General features: G+C 42.1%; 1 protein-coding gene across 1 annotated transcript in view; it reads right to left on the minus strand.

Annotated features, from left to right (window-relative positions):
• Positions 1-19,736, minus strand: part of zgc:103482 (intracellular hyaluronan-binding protein 4) — a 55,343-nt gene that overhangs the window by 16,549 nt on the left and 19,058 nt on the right. The window contains exons 3-7 of the mRNA XM_060934868.1: positions 17,675-17,821; positions 17,520-17,591; positions 10,255-10,374; positions 9,248-9,410; positions 8,999-9,163 (exon numbers count right to left, since the gene is read on the minus strand). Of these exons, the coding sequence (XP_060790851.1) occupies positions 8,999-9,163; positions 9,248-9,410; positions 10,255-10,374; positions 17,520-17,591; positions 17,675-17,821 (667 nt within the window). The remainder of the gene's footprint in view (positions 1-8,998; positions 9,164-9,247; positions 9,411-10,254; positions 10,375-17,519; positions 17,592-17,674; positions 17,822-19,736) is intronic.

The raw sequence follows: 19,736 nt of genomic DNA on the forward strand, positions 1-19,736 counted from the left end.
CCAGAGGGTCAAATTGGGCATGTGGATATCTTCAGAACCATTATATCCTAATAACCTGTGAATTTTTAGCCATATCAGGCAATGCACTGATGTGACTAATATGATGAGACATGATTCCTGTGTGTGGTGTAACAAGTTTATTGGTGCGCCATTTCAGCATCTTGCAATGTCTCAAATCCCTTCGCAATTTAAAAAAAAAAAAAAAAAAAAAAAAAAATCAGCAACATCTTGACATGACGTCTACCAAATATGGCATGGATTCAACAAACCGCCTAGGACAAGTTTGTTAAAATGTAACACGAGTCAAAACAAAACCAAAAATTTCACTTCCTATTGAGTATGGCTAATGCAACGTATAGGAAATTTTGTTCATCTTGGGGCACCCCACACACCTACCAAATTTGACACGGATAGGTGAAACCATATACCAGGCAGGAGTCTCCATGACGTACAGTATGGGGTGTTATGGAGTCCCTTGGAGGCACCTGGGGTCAAGCCCCCAAAGCTGTGTGTGTGTGCATGAGTGACTTATGTGCCAAATTTCATGAGTTTTCAAATAGGTGTCAAACCTGTATTTTAGAAGTAGGTGGCACTATGGAGTTAATGAAGCCCACCTAGACTAAGGCCGAATCCCATTTCACCCCTTGGACATACCCCTTGGCCCTTCCCCTCCATTTTGCGCGTTCACGTGAAGGGGTAGGGGTATCCCAATCCCAGTTAACGCGGAGGGGTAGGGGAAGGGGTAGGGCTTCTGTACCCCTCCAAACGGAGATTTTCCCGGAGCTGACTCCGAACGAAGGGGTTTGAGTGATTTCCCACAATGCCATGCGGATTTCAGAAAGATGGCGGTTCCCGCGGCGAAAGATTGTCATAAATGTATTTTCTCCATTATTTACGTGTTTTAAGTTGTTATCCAGAGGAAACACGCCGCTTGATTCGATTTCGAGCTGAGAATGAGCAGCGATTTCTGAAATCCAAGCTGCTGCTAAAAAGCTTTGGGAGTGAGTATTGTTTTCGGTTGCTTGACTGCGTACGTTTTGTTCTGTTATTCTCGCTTTTATTGTTTACATGAGTGTTCTGACACCTCATTCTGTCGGATGTGGTGCACGAAGCGCCAAAGATATCCCATTCAGTGGTGTTAGTAAACAAATCACACCCTGCCAGCAGAGATTTCTGGTTCTGCCTCTGGCTCTGACTGTAGCGGCTGGTCGCAGCCAGTGACGCATTTGGTCGCGTTTTGCTAACGTAAACGCTGACGGAGGTACGCGATGACGTATGCGATCGTTGAAAGGCTATCCCAATACGTAGGGGTTGAATTTCAAGCCCTATCCCTTGTAGCTCAGTTTCAAGGGGAAGGGCCAAGGGGAAGGGGAAGGGGTAGAAATTAGAATTGGGCCTAATTTTCCATATCACCTCAAATTGTATCATAGGACAAATGTGCAAAATTTCATGAGTTTGTAGCCATCGTAAGCCCCTCAAAACAGCTCAGGGAAACTTCAAAATCCCACATTCCATTCAAAATGGCTGACTTCCTGTTGGGTGGAGCCAAATACAGGACAAAGTTCACTTGGTTATATCACAAGAGTATCGATCACCCCAAATCTCATGCCGATCTGAGCAACTTCATCTCAACCATAGCTTGTTCTTCAGGGCACTATAGAGCTCCGGGACCACACCCAGTCCCTTGCTCAGTGTAACTGATTTTATGCACAATTGGTCAGTGTGCCAAAATTTAGGAGCTTGAGCATCGCAAGTGCCTCAAAAACAAGTTTCCACAGAGGGAGAGAAACCCCCCCCCCGAGACAAAAATACGGCTTTGCACCTACAGTGTTCAGGCCCTAATAACAGCAACACCCAGACATCCATTTCTTGGAGCAAGAATGTTTTATTGGCCCTGCTCTTTGAAAGTGTGAAAATAACCCAATGTACACAATGCGTCCAGACCACATTACATGACAGCAGGGAGGGGCGGGAAGTTACTGAAAGCTCATTACAAATCAGAAGTAGCTGTAACAAGTGGCATTAGCATTTTTTATTAATACAGTTAAGTCAGGAACGCTTTCAAAACTTAAATCAGGACTAAATACACCCAAGGTTAGTTATAAGCAAGCTCAGAATTTAAAATTATATAAACTGCATGTGCTTTGTGGTGAACAGCAGCTACAATACTTAAGGAATTCTTGTTTAATGAAAATCATTTCACTTTCAGAAGTCAAGCCCCAGCTCATGTTCTGCAAGCAAAGACATTTACAGCTTCCTGTTCAGCAGCACAGACAAGGAAAGCTAAGATGCAGATAGATGATTTGCTGCTCTGAAGTCAGACAACTGAGACTAAGGTTTATGTAATACTACAAAATAGACTAGAAATGAACGAGATTTTTTGTTGATCTTAAAGCTTCAGACTCCACATTATCCTACAGACCTTAATCTTTTAACCATCCTGATGGCCATTAGCAATTCCTGATACCCTCTTCAATAATCCCCTGAAGGGACTTGACAAGTGTCTTTAGAAAGAAATAAAATGGTTGTGGCAGCATTACCAGTAGAGTTACATGGCTCTTGTAGTGCACTCAAACCATAAGACCATTAGAACAATGTAAAACAGAGCTCCCAACATTTTTGCAAAGAGGGATACGACTTGGAATGTAGCAAAATTAGTTAGCATGGCATAATAAACGTGGCCAGGGAAATCACCAAAATAAAGTATTTTACAATTAAGGTTAAACAGATTGAAACTGACTTAATACTTATTTGCTAATCAAATAAGAGGAAGAGAGAAAAAAAACCTTTAACTGATAAATAGAACTGGTTAGCAAAACAAACTTCCGTTAATTGATACAGACCTGTTATTTTGTCATCAAAAATGTATGAGCTTGATCTTTACTGAAACACCAGAATGGTCAAGGTAAATGTCTATCAAAAGATCCTCAGAACTGACAGGCCAAGTCTTGCAGGCTTTCTCAGCAGCCAAGTGTATGATGTGGCAAGCACAACTTGTCTTCATTTACATTCTTCAGGTGAAATGCTAGGCCTGACTTGGTCCCTTGCATTATGTTAGCATTCTCAGCACCAAAAGATAGCACATTTAACCACTTCAAGTCTCTTGAGGACATTTCCTGATCTAATGCTTCAAATATTAACAGCAGAGGACTCCCTGCATTCAGCCATACCAAGTAGAACAGTACTGACCTAACCACATCTTGTTAAAGTCTCCCTACCAGTGGGTAGAACTTGACATCACTACCATCAGTGGCTAGGCTGAATGGATTTTTTTTCCTGCAGATCTTTCTTAAAATTACTTGACTGGCTCCTCACTATAGACCTGGTTTTGGTCTGGGCACACCAATATTACTTGGGGCAGAGTCTACCATAACAGAGGCCAGTTAAGTCCCATCTCCTTAGGCTACGTTTACACTAGACCGTATCTGTCTCGTTTTCTTCGCGGATGCACTGTCCGTTTACATTAACCCCCCTGAAAAAGCGGGGAAACGGGAATCCGCCAGCGTCCACGTATTCAATCTAGATCGTATCAGCTCCGGTGCTGTGTAAACATTGAGAATACGCGAATACGCTGTGCTGAGCTCTAGCTGGCGTCTCATTGGACAACGTCACTGTGACAGCCACCTTCCTGATTCGCTGGCGTTGGTCATGTGACGCGACTGCTGAAAAACGGCGCAGACTTCCGCCTTGTATCACCTTTCATTAAAGAGTATAAAAGTATGAAAATACTGCAAATACTGATGCAAATACTGCCCATTGTGTAGTTATGATTGTCTTTAGGCTTGCCATCCTTCCACTTGCAAGTAATAAGTGATATGCGCTGGGATCTCACACACAGCGGCTCAGTCCCGAATCGTGGCTTGTGCACTTCACTCGCGCGCTCTGTGAGCTGCGCAGGGCCGGAGCGCGCACCCTCCAGAGGGCACTCGCTGTTCAGGGCGGAGTGATTTGGAGCGCAGGATGCCTGCGGAGCCGAGCGTATCCGCGTATTGGTGTTGCTGTGTGCACGGCTAACGGTTTTAGTGTAAACGCGAATCGTTTTAGGAACGTTAATCTGATGATCCGCTGATTCGACGTAATGTAAACGTAGCCTTAAATTGCTGAATTGATCATTTTGATCATTCTATTAAGTTTTTCTAGTAGCATTTGGGGTCTTGGACATTCACAGTAAATTTTAGGACAGTAGTCCTGGTAACTAATTAATAAAAGCCTGACATGACAGACATGCTAAATGACAATAGAAACACATCGGTTTCTATCATCAAAATCTGACAGACAAACTAATGTCTACCATCATATTCTGACACTCTAGATGACAATAGCAACAAAACTTTCTTACATTATTAATCTGACAAATTTAGTAATATTAAATACCTCATCACTAGAATCAAATAAAATAAAATATTGAAATAAAGAATTTATTTTCAAAATAAACAATAATTGTCAGAACAGTGACGATAGACACAACTGTCACTTTCGCGGGGAAATAACACATTGAAATGGCCTGTTGGCTGAAAGGGTCACAAGTGGCTCTGATTTCTCAACTTATGATAGCTTTCTGGAGGAAAACTTTAAATATGAATGCACAAATATATTCTCAATGTTTCTATCGTCAAAAATTTCTATCGTCAGGATAGCTGACTGAAAATCTTACCTTGATTTATTTGATGAAATCTAGCTGTCAGAACTCCAAGTCTTGCCCGGAAGTAAATGTCTGCCGTCACAAAAATCATGCGCAGTAGAATTTCCTCTTTGCGTCAGTCAACGTGTGTGGTGAGGGCTTGAATTTTGCTATCGCCGTCAGGTGCATTTGACTGACAATAGCATTTTAAAAAAAAAAAAAAAAAAAAAAAAAAAAAAAGTGGGCTTCTCTCGTGAACGAAATAGTTTTCGCTGTTAATCTATTTCAACTATCTGTTGACACCCAAAAATTATAAAGCCTGCTTCCACACGATAACTACCAAAGATCCATAATGGCCGAGTCGACGATAGCAACAGGGATAATGAAAGTGATTTTTAAAATGGGAGTTATGTCTGTCAGATATGTCAAAGAAATAGAACTTTATTCTTTAAAAATTTTATTGATATACTCTCTATTTTTAAATGACGTGCTGTTTTAGAAGACCTATCTATAAGACAAAATCTAGAAGACCAAATACCATATTTTCAATCTTGAAAATATTACCTCACTGAAAAAAGGACGAGAAAAATTTATTTTGTGGGCAAGTGATTAATGGATCCAGTTACGGTAGAATCTGCCTTGGCTATTTGACTATCTGGAAACATTTTACAGAAAAGGGCACCAGCATGGTCTGCTGCAGCTAGCTGCATATCGTGCTCCATCCAAAAAAAAAAAAAGTTGGTGAAGCTCACTTTGGCCTTTGTGACACCAAATTATTGAACCAACTATACGATGTCAACTTAGGAGTGCTAGACAGGCCTTTTGCAGCCCGCTTACATGATGGGCAACCTATGCGTCTCCGGACATCCCTGATGCTGCTGTGAGAAACAAAATCTACCGAACACACTGTACATCTCCCGTGGCACTCAGACTTCTTCAAAGCAAGGAAATGCCTTTGTGTACTTTGGCAGAAGTTTCTGGTAAGCTGTCCCAGCATGTTAAATCTCAAAAAATGCGAATCAAGTCAAGCCTATTTGTATAGCACTTAACAATAAACATCGTCGCAAAGCTGCTTTACAGAATTTGAACGACTTAAAACATGAGCTAATTTTATCCCTAATCTATCCCCAATGAGCAAGCCTGTGGTGACAGTGGCAAGGAAAACTTCTCTCAGACGACATGAAGAAACCTCAAGAGGATCCAGACTCAAAAGGGAACCCATCCTCATTTGGGCAACAACAGACAGCATGACCATAATATTAACAGTTTTAACACGAAGACAGTTTCGTTGATGTTGTAACTCTTCATTGATGGAAACTTGAGTGCAAAACTGTTCATGACAACTGCAGTCCTAAAGTTAGCAAGTCAACTGTAGTCCTCAGCCCAGGGTGTCTGCAGGCTTGAACAAGTTCAATTTAAGACTTTAAGACCATAGCAGGTTAAATTTAAGACTTATGCCGCACAAAAAAAAAAAAAAAAAAAGAAAATTGGGAGAGCCTGAATTACTTTCGAAATAACAGTTTATCATTCACCAATGAACTCATTACATCCCTCGGGTGCGCTCTTGCATTAATGAGGAACTAAGTTGCAGTGGAGCCAAAGACATCCCACAAATCACTTGAGGATGAGGCATTCGATTCCGTATGGTTTGCGTGTTGTAGTGTTACAGTTTGCACGGAGTTAGCTGATAGACCGTCTCGAGATGTGCTTGGACCTGACAACAGTGAACAAAATTGAGTGATGGCATGCGATTGTTGCAGACTTTTATGGCAGCCTGGTGCTTCTCCGCTTTCACGTGCGATTCCGGTGCCTTTACACCCAGGGTGCCGAGTTTGAGTGTTCTTTTGCACAATGTGCAGTACGCCTCAAACGGATTGTTTGGTACACGTTTTAACCAGTCTACAAAATCATTGCGTTCAAGCCAGCAGTCGTTAAACTTGCATTTGCCCATTTTGCTACAAACCGTGACAATAGGGCTGTGCGATATGGGAAAAAAATGAATATCCCAATACATTTTCTCCATTTCACGATATACAATATACATCGATATATTTAAATCTCCTCTAAAGGACCCCATGAAATCTAACTTTTACTCTTTACTGTTTTCACTACAATCCCTGCAGATTAAATAACATTCTTTGTTAACTTTACAGGTGGTTTTCAACAACACATTAAATTTTCATGTTGGTGATTAAATCACAATTGAATTGAAAGACTTTTTATTCAAAGATGTGGCACAAACTGCAAAAACAATCTTGAAAATTGCAACAAAGGGGCAACACAATACAGAGCTGCTCAGAGCTCAAATAAATAAAGTGCAAGCTCAACACAGACATTTAGCCTAAATAAGAAGTGCTCTTTCATTAAATTATTTTTAAAAAATAGACCTCCAAGCTATTAAACTGACTACTGAGAGCCACTGGAACATTCACAAGAGAGATTGAGGGAGAGAAGAGAGATCTGCAAAACAATTTTCCTCTTTACACACTTTTGAACTGAATGTTTTCTGGCTCTGCCTCTCAGATGTGTATAATTCTGGTATTGCCTTCTCTGTAAAATATCTGCGACCAGGCAACTCATGTTTGGGATCGAGTGTTTAGTAATTTTTGGAAGCCTGGTTTTTACACTATACTAACTGGGATCATGTCTTCAGCAATGAAGTTAGTGATTGCATCTGTTATCGCTCTCCATCTCTGACTCGTTTTCTCATATGGGGGGGGGGGGGCTTTGGAGCTCGAGGCCGCTATGGTCATTTGTTTAGCGTGTGTGTGTGTGTGTGTGTGTGGGGGGGGGGGGGGGGGGGGGGGGGTGTTTGTTAGCTCGTGGGCAAGTAGTTCGGAGTTTAAGAGACTCTTCATACTGTACCGGGTGAGTTTCAGGTGATGGAACATATTTGTCGTGCTGCTGCCTTTCGTGATGACAGGTTTTTTTTGCACACTTTACAAACTGGCACCCACATCCTCCTCACGATATCCAAAAAAAATGCCAGATGACTGACCCCTTACTAGGTCTTTTAGGAACCATTTCGTCTGCTTCCATTTTTAATTTGTCGCTGAAGTTGACAGAGCTTACACGGTAGCCTATGCAACACCAGCAATTGCATGAACTGAGTCAGCGCTGTAAACTGGAACCAGGAAATCTTCCCGCCGGCAGTGTTGCCAGATACTGCTGACATTTTCCAGCCCAAAATATGTTCAAAACCTGCTAAAACGCACTTAAAACCGCCCAATCTGGCAACACAACCGAAACTAGAAAATCTTCCCGGAAGTTCCTTTCAGCACCTAGATGCTAACCAATCCCGGGTGACATCTCTGTGCTGAAAGGAACTTCTGGGAAGATTTTCTACGTGCAGAATAATTCTGCACATAACCTAGGTCTTAAATTACCCAAATGAGATTTCAGACCAACAGTGCAAGACATCTCTGTATTTTAGACTTTTTTAGGCCTGAAATTGAAAATGTGTAATTTTAGACTTTTTTAGACTCTGCGGACACCCTGTCAGCCATAAAAGCATTACTGCAAGAGTCCAGAGCGTCCTCCAGGTGTGACTTTCAACTGTCCACATGAGCCATCCTCAAAATTGAAAACTCCAACCTGAAGTTAGGGACTTTAAAATCGCCAACATCACCGCTCCGTCTGCCTTCTATGGCACATGTGTAAAATGTACCATGCTTCTGGTTTGCTGATTACCACTGTCTAATGGCACACGCACGCAGCTCTCCAAGCAGGCACATGTGAAATCTAGCAGACAATTTTAATAGCAACATTGTTTGTGGGCCCTTTATTTTCCCAAGTGGAAAGGCAGGATCCAATGTGATTTTTCAAGGAATTTTCTACCCAAAGCAGGAGCGTTGGGAGGCCTGTGTAAAGAAACTGGACCAACTATTGTATGGCCCAGTGGATAAAGGAACAGCTTTGGTACATCAGTGCGAGTCAGTCTGGATTATCAGTGCAAAACCATGTACATTTATTCATATAAAATGCGCCGATACCAGCATCAAACACTACGTGACACCAAGCAGCACAAGCCTAGTGCACCACATGAAAACATCTGGATGACCTATTCTATAGCATAATTCAGAATTGCCCAATAAATCTAGGCATTTAAAACAGTTTAGAGAGCAAGAGGGCAGCTGACTTGTACACAGAGCAGTACCATCAAGCAGTCATTAAAACCATTCACACATGTGGAATAGGTAAAGCAGGCATGCAGAAATGCCTCAAGAGCACTTCAGTTCTGTGAACACAGTACCAAGACACACTTTGTTCAGCAGGACCTACACTTTTCTTGCAAGTTGTAATTCACACTATTTAAAAAAAAAAAAAAAAAGTGTAAATAAGCATTATTTACAATGAGGTGTTCTCATACACACTTACCACTTCAAAATATTTCTGAGATCTTTGGGGGGCAGGAGCCCCACGTCCTCGTCCTCCACGCCCACGCCTCCCCAGACTCCCAAAGTTGATGTCTACCTGACAAGTAATGTCATTAGCAGGGCGCTGGTAAGCTAGGTTCTCTTCAATCAGACCAAGGCCATGTTCCTATACACAAAACAGACAACACAATAAGTGAAGACTTGCAAATGGTGGACACCTCTGCAATCTCTCCTGTAATATTCTGATCACCTTAAGGCGCTTGGACTTGTGGATCACCACAGCTTTGGGGGGCAACTTTGTATCTGCCTTACGGATGTTAAACTCAGCCTTTGGTCGGCTTTGCTGCTGAATAGCCTTCCATTCATCCAAAGACATCTCAATGGCAACTTCAAGCACTTCTGCTTCAACAGGCCTACCAGTAGAGGAACAGGACTCATTTTACAATTCTGCAGGCACCTACCAGTACAACTAACAAACGTAATCTTTCAGCCAAGACAAATTAATTCCAATAGTGTGCCAGTTTGAAAGACCAAATTAGGACAAATTAAGCTTCCATCAGCAGCCTTTTAGTAAAATTATGTAAATGGTGTTAACTAAACTGAACAAAAATTCCAGTCAGATTTACAAAGTTTCCACATGCATGATAAATGCAAGTGACCAAGCATGTTCACAGCACAGCCAATTTATATTTGGTTGTAATAAATAAAATAACCCCAAGACACAAAGGCTCATAGCACTGAAAACAGCAAAATTACTAAAATGGGGAGAGTGCCTCTTAATCTTTCAGTAATACCACTCCGCTACTCTGGCATGCTAACTTCCAGAGACATTTTCTCCCTTTAGACTTGACAGCATAATCCGTATATAAAGTTGCAGTAAGTAATTACCAGGTATATAATTTGAAACCAATCAAAAACATTCATATTAGGGAGTTATGAATTTTATAAAAGTTTACACAATCTATAAACATAGGAAATTAATGTTTTTCCCCAAAAAGGCCATGCATATTTTTTTAGTACCATTTCAAAACAAAACCAATAATATCATACAATGTAGCAAAAGAAGCACATTTTCTCTCATCTTTTGAGACCCAACTCTGGTAAGAATACTGTTGCAAATTTAAGATGTGTGAAAAAACCCAAAATCATTTTGCTTCAAACACAAAGCATCAGTTTAAAAAGGGTGGGTGGGGGGACTACATAAAGCTGTTTCATGGCCATACAAAATGTTAACCCAGGTTTTAGAGGTCATCTGACTTCACTGCCATTTCTTCTAAAAAGGAGAGTAGATCTGACCCATTTTCCAAATTTGTCTCTGCTGTATCTGGTACTTCCTCGCCTTCACCAGCCTCGTTAGGTGCCCCCTCAGCCACTGCACTGTTAAAGCAAACAGGTAGAGGGGATAAATAAATAAGCAAGCCATACATCAACACAAGGTGACATGGTATTTGACAAAGTTAAATTAAAAAGTTACACACACAAAAAAAATTGCCAATTATGGGTATAATTTACTATAATTTAAAGTGCTAGTCTTATGAAAGTCACCCCTGGAAATGCTACCTTATAAAACTAGACGTGTTAAACTGCTTACTGTCTAAATTGTATTTTAATACAAGAACACGTTCCATTTAGCTGGTAAAGTTTGGCTCAGAGTCCACAGTTACATGAACGTGTTCCTGGTAAGTTACTGTTAATTCAAAGGAAGTGAGGTCATATGCAAAACACCTGAAAGTTCACAGCATTTCTGGCTTCATCTGCTTTGCAAAGTGCAGCATGTTTTTTTTATTCCACAAAACTAAAACATACCTCCCCAAGAGTTGTGCCCTTCAAGGCTGTTCAAGTGTAGCAGATTTTAAATAAATAAAAAGAATTTCAATCCATTACAGCCCAAAGTCAGCAGGACGCTTACGGAATGAATGGGTTCGACTTGTACAGGACAAAGCAGTAACTTCAAGCCAACAGGGCTGTTTGGTGTCTGCTCCATACATTTTGAAAATGATACATTTGTGAGGCAGATTCACAAAAGGATCTGAGTGACATCTGGTACATGAAGTAGTTCCTATGATCTGGAAACAAAAGTCAGAAGCACCATCCCAAAGAGCTCACTGCACAGCAACTGTCAAGCTTGTTGCTTAAAATTTGAGTTGTCCTTAGTCTTTCATCCTTTTAACAGATAGCAGTTCTGAAGTGTCAGCACACCTATATAAAGGCTCTGAAAACACATGCTCACTGAAGTATTACGCTACATACACATTACCAAGCCTTCTCGCATTTTCCTGACTCCTGGAGTTTTGTTTGTGCTTCCATCTTTGCTTGTGCAAACCTGTTTATGCCATCTCCCGACCTTTTGCTTGTTTAGTTTTTGATCTCTGCTTGCCAATTTGGATTGTCATCACCTTTATAAATAAAACCATCTTCTGCACACTTGGGCCGAATCCCATTTCACCCCTTGGACCAACCCCTTGGCCCTTCCCCTCCATTTTGCACGTTCACGTGAAGGGGTAGGGGTATCCCAATCCCAGTTAACGCGGAGGGTTGGGGGAGGGCTTCTGTACCCCTCCAAACGGAGATTTTCCTGGAGCAGACTCCGAACGAAGGGGTTTGAGTGATTTCCCACAATGCCATGCGGATTTCAGCGAGATTTCATGCGGATTTCAGAAAGATGGCGGTTCCCGCGGCGAAAGATTGTCATAAATGTATTTTCTCCATTATTTACGTGTTTTAAGTTGTTATCCAGAGGAAACACGCCGCTTGATTCGCTTTCGAGCTGAGAATGAGCAGCGATTTCTGAAATCCAAGCTGCTGCTAAAAAGCTTTGGGAGTGAGTATTGTTTTCGGTTGCTTTACTGCGTACGTTTTGTTCTGTTATTCTCGCTTTTATTGTTTACATGAGTGTTCTGACACCTCATTCTGTCGGATGTGGTGCACGAAGCGCCAAAGATATCCCATTCAGTGGTGTTAGTTAACAAATCACACCCTGCCAGCAGAGATCTCTGGTTCTGCCTCTGCCTGTAGCGGCTGGTCGCAGCCAATGACGCATTTGGTCGCGTTTTGCTAACGTAAACGCTGACGGAGGTACGCGATGACGTATGCGATCGTTGAAGGGCTATCCCAATACGTAGGGGTTGAATTTCAAGCCCTATCCCTTGTAGCTCAGCTTCAAGGGGAAGGGCCAAGGGGAAGGCGGAGGGGAAGGGGGAGGGGTAGAAATTAGAATTGGGATTGGGCCTTGGTGTCCCTTTACAGAGCTGATTTTAAGGTGAATTGAACCTGTTTGAAATTTGAAGGTAAAGTCTCTACAATAATTACGGAACTGGCACAAAGGAAAAGGCCATTGCAAGATTAATTTATAAGATCACTGTGATAAACTACCCTGTGTATTGCCAAATCTTGTCGTTACCTTTTTATCCACTGAAACGTGTGCAACATATTGCATCTAAAAACATTTCAACATCAAATGAATGGCTACACCATCCTGTTATCTTGCTCAACTAACTCATCGCTTTTTTTCAGCATTTATAGGCTCTGAAAGATTCTCACACATGAGCAAAATGTAAGATCACAGGTTTTGGAATTTTGAAAAAAAAAAAAAAAAAAATCTTATGGTTGCAGAGATACTGTGATTTTAGCAAAAATAAAGTAACTAATTGCATGCTGACCCCCAAACACACCTCTACTTAACATTGTAACAAAATAGAAAGGGTCTACATGGTACTGTTAGAACCAGAAAAAGGTCGTTTTGAGCAACTTATGCCGCTTTTCCACTACAAACGCGGCTGAGCCGTGCCGTGCCGAGTCGGGCTGAGCGGGGCTATTGAAGTTGCATTTCGACTACAACCGCGCTGAACCGTGCTGGCTGGAAGTGGGTGGACACATTGGGTGGAGTTAGCGAAAGTGGGTGGACGTCATGTGATGTCGTTAAGCAGCGCAAACAGTGACATCAGTGACAGTGGCGGAACAAGTCAGAGCCGGGCCGGGGGCGGGGCAAATGACCGGGCCCTTTATTAAAGCTTATCATAACATCATTTTAGGCTACAAAATGTCCGCAACTGCGGTGTTTACCAATTTCAACACTACCGGGTGCAACTATGTTATTTAGTACATCAAGTCCTTCAAACGAACATGTAACTCAGAAACAAAAAACATTAGGATACTGTACATGGCTCATAATAAAACATCAATAGCCTATACTGCGCACATTATTTGAAGGGCATACGAATGAGCGCTCAGAGTGGTGACAGGAAGAGTCAGAAATAAAAGGAGGGCGGTGCAAACCTCACTGAATGCACTGTGTTTACCAATTTCAACACTCCGGGGTGCAACTATGTTATTTTGTACATTAAGTCCTTCAAACGAACATGTAACTCAGAAACAAAAAAACATTAGGCGACATACTGTACATGGCTCATAATAAAACATCAATAGCCTACTGCGCGCATTATTTGAAGGGCATACGGCGAGCCTTGCGCTCCGTGAACTCGTCCACGATGCTCTGACTGATTCAGTGAGCTTTTAAGCGGTAGTCTCACGACCCGAATAGTAAACAATAAACATGGAGGACATGGAGTCGTTAGTGTTGCTGGTCTTGGTGCTGTGGCTTGTTGTCACCGACAACGCCAACAGATACTGGCAAGAGCGTATAGATGAGGCGAGGCGCATAAGGCTTCAGAAATTCTCGTAATTCGTAATTATTCTTCTTCCGGGTTTGCGGTGTTTACAGATCCCAGCGCGCTCGCGGGGCGTGTGTGGGCATGTGAGGACACGCCTCCTCACCAATCAGTGCACAGGGGAGTGTCTGCTCACGCCTCCAGCCTCAGTCGGCTCGCTTTGGCTCGCTTCAGCCCCACTCCAAAACGGTGCGAGTTTTAGGGGCTAAGCAGGGCTGAAACGAGCTGAGTCGTGCTGGTTTTTGGTAGTCGAAACGCGAGCCGTGTCGGGCTGAAGTGAGCTGAAGCGAGCTGAAAAAGGGTAGTGGAAAAGGGCCATTAGTTTTGGAGGTGCACCCTAACAAATTCCTGGCTGTTGCGCACTCACTGTGCACATTACATATGGCACAATGTGCCATTCACTCCTACCAGCTCCAGTACTGAAACTGGAATGTGCCTCTTTGCCATTATTTAGCTTTGTGCTTATAAAGTGAGGTTACAAAGATGCACTGCTTTATCATGACTAAAAATTGAACAAAATCCGTTAAAAACAAATTAAGGAAACTATTTGTATCAACATCCTGGATTCCAGAAAAAACACTTCAAGTAGTTGCTGCTCGTCACGAACAACTTGGCTTGCGTAGTTGTCTGTCTCTCTCCATGGCTATAGGTTCTAAATCATACTCTGACAACCAACCAAAGGTTGAGGACGAATTTGAAGAGTTTCCGTGTCTTTCAAAAGAAAGAGCATCAAGAACGCATGCCACTACAGATAGAGTCTGTGGACACAAAAGGTGGCAGTGGTGCATATGAGGTCACATGCAGCACCGCTGACCTGTAAATCACTGATCTAATAATGGTGGACAAGTACTTGGAAAACACTAACATAGCTGAGAGGGATATACAAACCTCTCACGAAGTGATCACTGCAAACTCTAGCATGCTTTGACTCCACTCCCTTCGATTTCAGAGAGGTTTAAAAGCCACCTTTCGATGTTTGTAAAATCCTGTGTTCGTTCATGGGGAAACCTTGAAGAGACACTTCAGTTTCACAGTTTGATCAATATCAACAACCTAAACAACGCAAGCGTAAGGCATTTTTCACGCGAGCAACACTTTCTCCATACAAATGCTTTGTCAACTGAGCTTTGGTAGACCACCAGCTAAAGTTTTGAATAACTAAATGAGGCAGACATGACATCACATGAAACCCAGCAATACACAGTAGCAGTACTGTGACTAGTCTTTGGCTCCCTACTGTAGGACACAATGGTTACCTCCCACACAGCACATTTATGCCTCAACAGGAGGCATGTAATAGTGGAGATTGTTATTGCCAAAAGCAGCATCAGGCTCAAAGAAAGGAAACCAACATTTTCAAAAACACTGAGAATGTTAGCACTACAACCATTACAAGAGTTGTGCAACAGCAGATCAAGATGACAGCTGTACCCTGTCCCATCTGAGAGGAACTGATACCAATACATCCAGGTACGTTACAGGATCTATGATGCTGGTGAACAGCACAAGCATTTTCTTTTGAGCTACTGTGCACAACACTATGCCATTTGTGTTTCTCCAATTTACTGAAGAATCATGGAGCCTGAAGACCGTGAAAAACAAGCATGTATTTATCTTTGTGGATGAGACCAGTTTCAACTTGACCCAAAAAAAAAAAAAAAAAAAAGGCCCTGCCATAGAAGGAATGCAATTGGAAGAGGGCAACTGTACATGTTCCACACCAGATGGGGGCAGCAATATCTAGTAATGGACTGCAGCTGCAAAAGGCCATCATTGGTCCACATAATACAGCACACTGTATGAAAGACTTTCAGCAGAGAGGTAGAATTTACCGGTATTTGTGACTGCATGGGACAATTTTGCCTTTCATCACTCCTGCCAGGTCAGAGTGGTTTTACAGCCCATCCCAGGTCGTTATTATTCCTGCCACCATACTTTTCTCAACCTCATTGATTCCTCCCCCCCACAAGGAGATGGAAGGTTTATGACCACCACCCACATGACCAGATGTCCCATTTTGATACAATAGCTGCTGGGTGTATAGACAACAGTGGAGGACATCCAGGGCTGGATAAGGCACTCAAGGTATTTCTTCCCTGTGTGTGGCATGAGAAAGCATTTGGTGTGGTGATGAAAATTTATGGCCAAATGCAGAGGACAAGCTGGATTAGGCCAGGCCAATAGCATACTTAAGACACTGGACAATACATGTGCAAATTACTGTATACAGTGAAAGCCTGCTATTTTACATTCAATCCTGAAAATGCCATGTATTTTCAGAACTGATTAATGCATCCCTTTTACAGTATATTGCATATACAGCTGAATTTCATATTTACCATATTTGACATTACAATACTTAGTCTTTTATTGTGCAACACATTTTTTATACATCACAAATATTCTTAGATATCCATCACCCATCTATCCATCCATCATCTCTCAGATATCTATCTAGCTATCCATCCATCCATCCATAAATAGTGCTTCAGGTTGTCCCTCCCCCCATTCACTGTACATTCAGGGACAAAGTCTTATGGGAGAGCGCATGTGCTATACTTATGGCAAGTCATTTTTGGGTCAAGTATCAAGTGTTTCGGCAGGTTTAGTGCATTTTGCACCAAAAGCTAACCAATGTGCTTGGGTGCATTTTTGTAACACACTGAAGAGTTTTGAAAAAGCATACATAGTATTGAGACGTGTGAAAATTGTTTTAAAAAAACCCTAAGCTTTACAAAGTTGTCAAGCCCATTGCCACTCAGTATGCAACCTTAATTGTGTAGAGATGAGGGTGTCTCTCCCCACCCCCCAAATGCATGCTATGTAGCAGTAGCAATGTAATACGTTTAAGAGTACTGGATTACACTGCAGTCAGCAGTATTTTGTACTTCTCATCCTTACTCTTCTACCCCTGCATATGATTTATAGGTCACACTACCTGTATCACCCAGAAGACAACTTCCTTTTTGTACCTGGTTCCTCTCAAGGTCATCTCAGGTAGTCCCCCCCCGTTGCCACAGGCTTGCCCATTAGGGATCCAAATGAACATCTGGATTTCTTAAAGTTCTTTGTGAGGTCTACTGTTACAATTAAAGCTTCATTTAATTGAACAAGCAACATTTGATTTTACTAAAGCTAGACAGCCTTTTGATTTCATAAAACTGGTGAAAATTTAGTTTCCCCTAAAACCGTGACAATTTCTGTAATCTCAAAATCTCAGGCCATTCTGTGGCTGGGAAGTAATTTAATTTGAAGGGATTCCCTAGCAAATATTCATGAAATCGCTCACTTCACACAGTCAAGTAGACAAAGGAAGTCCATGTGTACATGCACAGGTTTACCTTCAGGGTTTTACAGCAGCTGGCATCCACAACATTGCATTACTGCCATTGTGTTACCTTGACCATGCACTGACTGACATTGCCACTAAACGAACAGCTGATGCTCGCTGGTCACCGATATTAGTTTGGTCCTGCGTTTCCTTCCCTTCTCAACATAACGTCTTTTCTTGCCTCATTACTGTAAATCACTCATGTTTCATTCACACACACTTTTCTGCTGTTTCAAATTTGTATCCCTCAATGCCTTGCACGAACAGGGAAAGGCCACCACATGATGCAATGACCTAGTATCTTGAATTGGGTCATGGTGAAGCAGGATAAAACAGTGGAGAATTTAGGGCCACATGGCCTTAAATTCATGAACTGTTCTGTTAAAAACTAATAAAATTGGAAGTCTGAGTCGAGTTCAGTAGCTTTTAGTACACTAAAAATTGGGTGTCAGGAAAAATTTATGGTCTACACTTAAAATCTGAAAGGCAGTCTACTTTTAAACCCCCCCACACACACACTTTACCTTGCATGGTCTCTCACAGATCCCCAGTTGCGAGGTCCATTGCCACCCCTCTTCTCCTCAGGATGAACACTCCTGGTTAAAAATGGTATCAAACTGAATTTAAATTTACCTGAGGTCATAATCAAGATAATACGTTGTTAGAAACGCATCCTTACGCTCGGTCACTGCCACTGTGCCGCTCAAACTCCCGTTTCCCTCTGGGATCAAAACCATCAGCAGATCTGAAGTATCCGAAACCTCGGAACCCACGTCCCCGTCCACTTCCTCTTCCCCGTGTTGCTCTGTCAAAAAGCTCTCCAGGTCTAACAAAGGGTACATCAAAAAAAAAGACTCTGAAGTGCACAACTAGCCAAACGTGTACTAAAAGTATTTAAGGACATTCATGGAGGTTGCATTTAAGTAAAATATAATGTCAAGAAAGACTCTGTGCAAAAGTTAAAATGGCACCAAAAAAAAAGTCCATATAATCTAGGTTACAACATGCGCAAACTACTGTAGCAAGCCCAAATATACAGAAGATTGTCTTTTTCAAGAGCTTAGTGTATTAGCTTTAGTCTTAGGCATGTCAATACATCATGCAACGAGAAGTCACGATACAAATGGATATTCAAATTGAGGAAATAAAATGAATCATGATCAGGTTGCATAAGCCTAGAATGATCAGTGGTGGGTTTCCCAAAAGCCTCAACGCCAAGAGCATCTTAACAAGGAGAGTTCATTGTGCTGCTCGCTCTACCACTTAATGAGGATTTGTGCTACAATACTTTTGGGAAATTCAGCACAATAGTTAAGGAGGTGAAGCCTTAAAAAAAAAAAAAAAAAAAAAAAAAAAAAAAAAGTATGGTGTTCGTTCCCAAAGTTTGACAGCATTTGCATCAGTTGTTAGCCTATGCTTCTTGAGCCTATTGAGATCTTGCAGTCACGTGACCGGAAAGTACACAACCCCCATCTTGTCGGTCAAAAACACTGCTGAATACTGCTGCACTCGTGTACAGAATGGATCAATTTCAACCAACGGACTACACGGCTCATTTTTCTAATGAACAGATAACTAGATACATGTCTAAAATAAACGATCTACAGATTTGTGACCCTTATGGCTTTCCGGACGGAGTTTTCACGACCGGATTTTGAACTGCCAGTGGAATACCCGGACGTGCATGATTACCTCATTAACTTTCCCTCCCTGTTCAGTGGTGAAGCACTGCGTGCTTATAAATCTCTGGACAGTTTTCTTTACAGAAATTCAGGATTTGTCAGCAACTCAGATGCGGCATCTTGTAAACAAGAAAATAATCCTTATTGGATGGGTAAGTCACTTAAGTATTGAGTATAGCACTAACCAGCCGATTATAGAATAGAATAAGGTAATTCCAAATCGTCCGTCTTGTTTACATGGATCTGGCATTGGAGAGGTAGAGGCTTGGCAGTGGAGGTTTGAGTAGCTGTTTTCTGAGCTTAGTCAACAGGCCGGCTCTGCCTGTAGCCTCGCTTCTGCTCCCGGCGCCGCCTCCTTCGCTTTGCTTCTGATAACAATCCATGGAGACCCTGCTGGTCTCGCCTGGAATGTTTTTTTTTTTTCTCGTCCGGAATGTTGTGCATGTGATGGAAATCGCTACAAACCGTCATTTTCTGCTGGAAACCAATGTCCAGCAAGTCCATACGGTTGTAGTGGATATTGAAGTCTGGTACAGACGAACAACACGCAAAAATACACACAAAAAACGTGCACAGGTAGGGAGAGCTTGTAACCGCAGCCGTTGTAGTAGAATTGTATATAGTAGGGTTTTCCAGAAGAAAAGGTAGAAGTAAAAGTAGAACCAGAAGTAGAAGGCGGAATATGGCGTTTGACCGACACGATGGTGTCTGTCACAATCTGGATCGGCTGTGACGTCACATGCAAGTGCTCCATACAAGTGATATCAGGGTACAGTAGGCTAGTAGAGTTTTGTTAAGTTACAGCTACGTGCTTACATTTATAGTTATGGTATTTGGCAGACACTTGCCCAAATCAACTTGCAATATATAAACCAGGCCTCAATGGTAACTTGAGGCCTTTGGCCTGCAGGGCAAATGGCCTCCCCCCCCCCCCCACCCCCCAAAAAAAAGTTGCCCCCACTTGAATTTCCTTTTGCCCTAAGATTTTGCGGTATTGTGTCAAGTTTCCAAGTACATAGGTCAAGGCAATACTGATGTTTTCTAGGGGGTATAATGGAG

Source organism: Neoarius graeffei, chromosome 12, assembly GCF_027579695.1.
Source record: "Neoarius graeffei isolate fNeoGra1 chromosome 12, fNeoGra1.pri, whole genome shotgun sequence".
Classification (NCBI taxonomy): domain Eukaryota; kingdom Metazoa; phylum Chordata; class Actinopteri; order Siluriformes; family Ariidae; genus Neoarius; species Neoarius graeffei.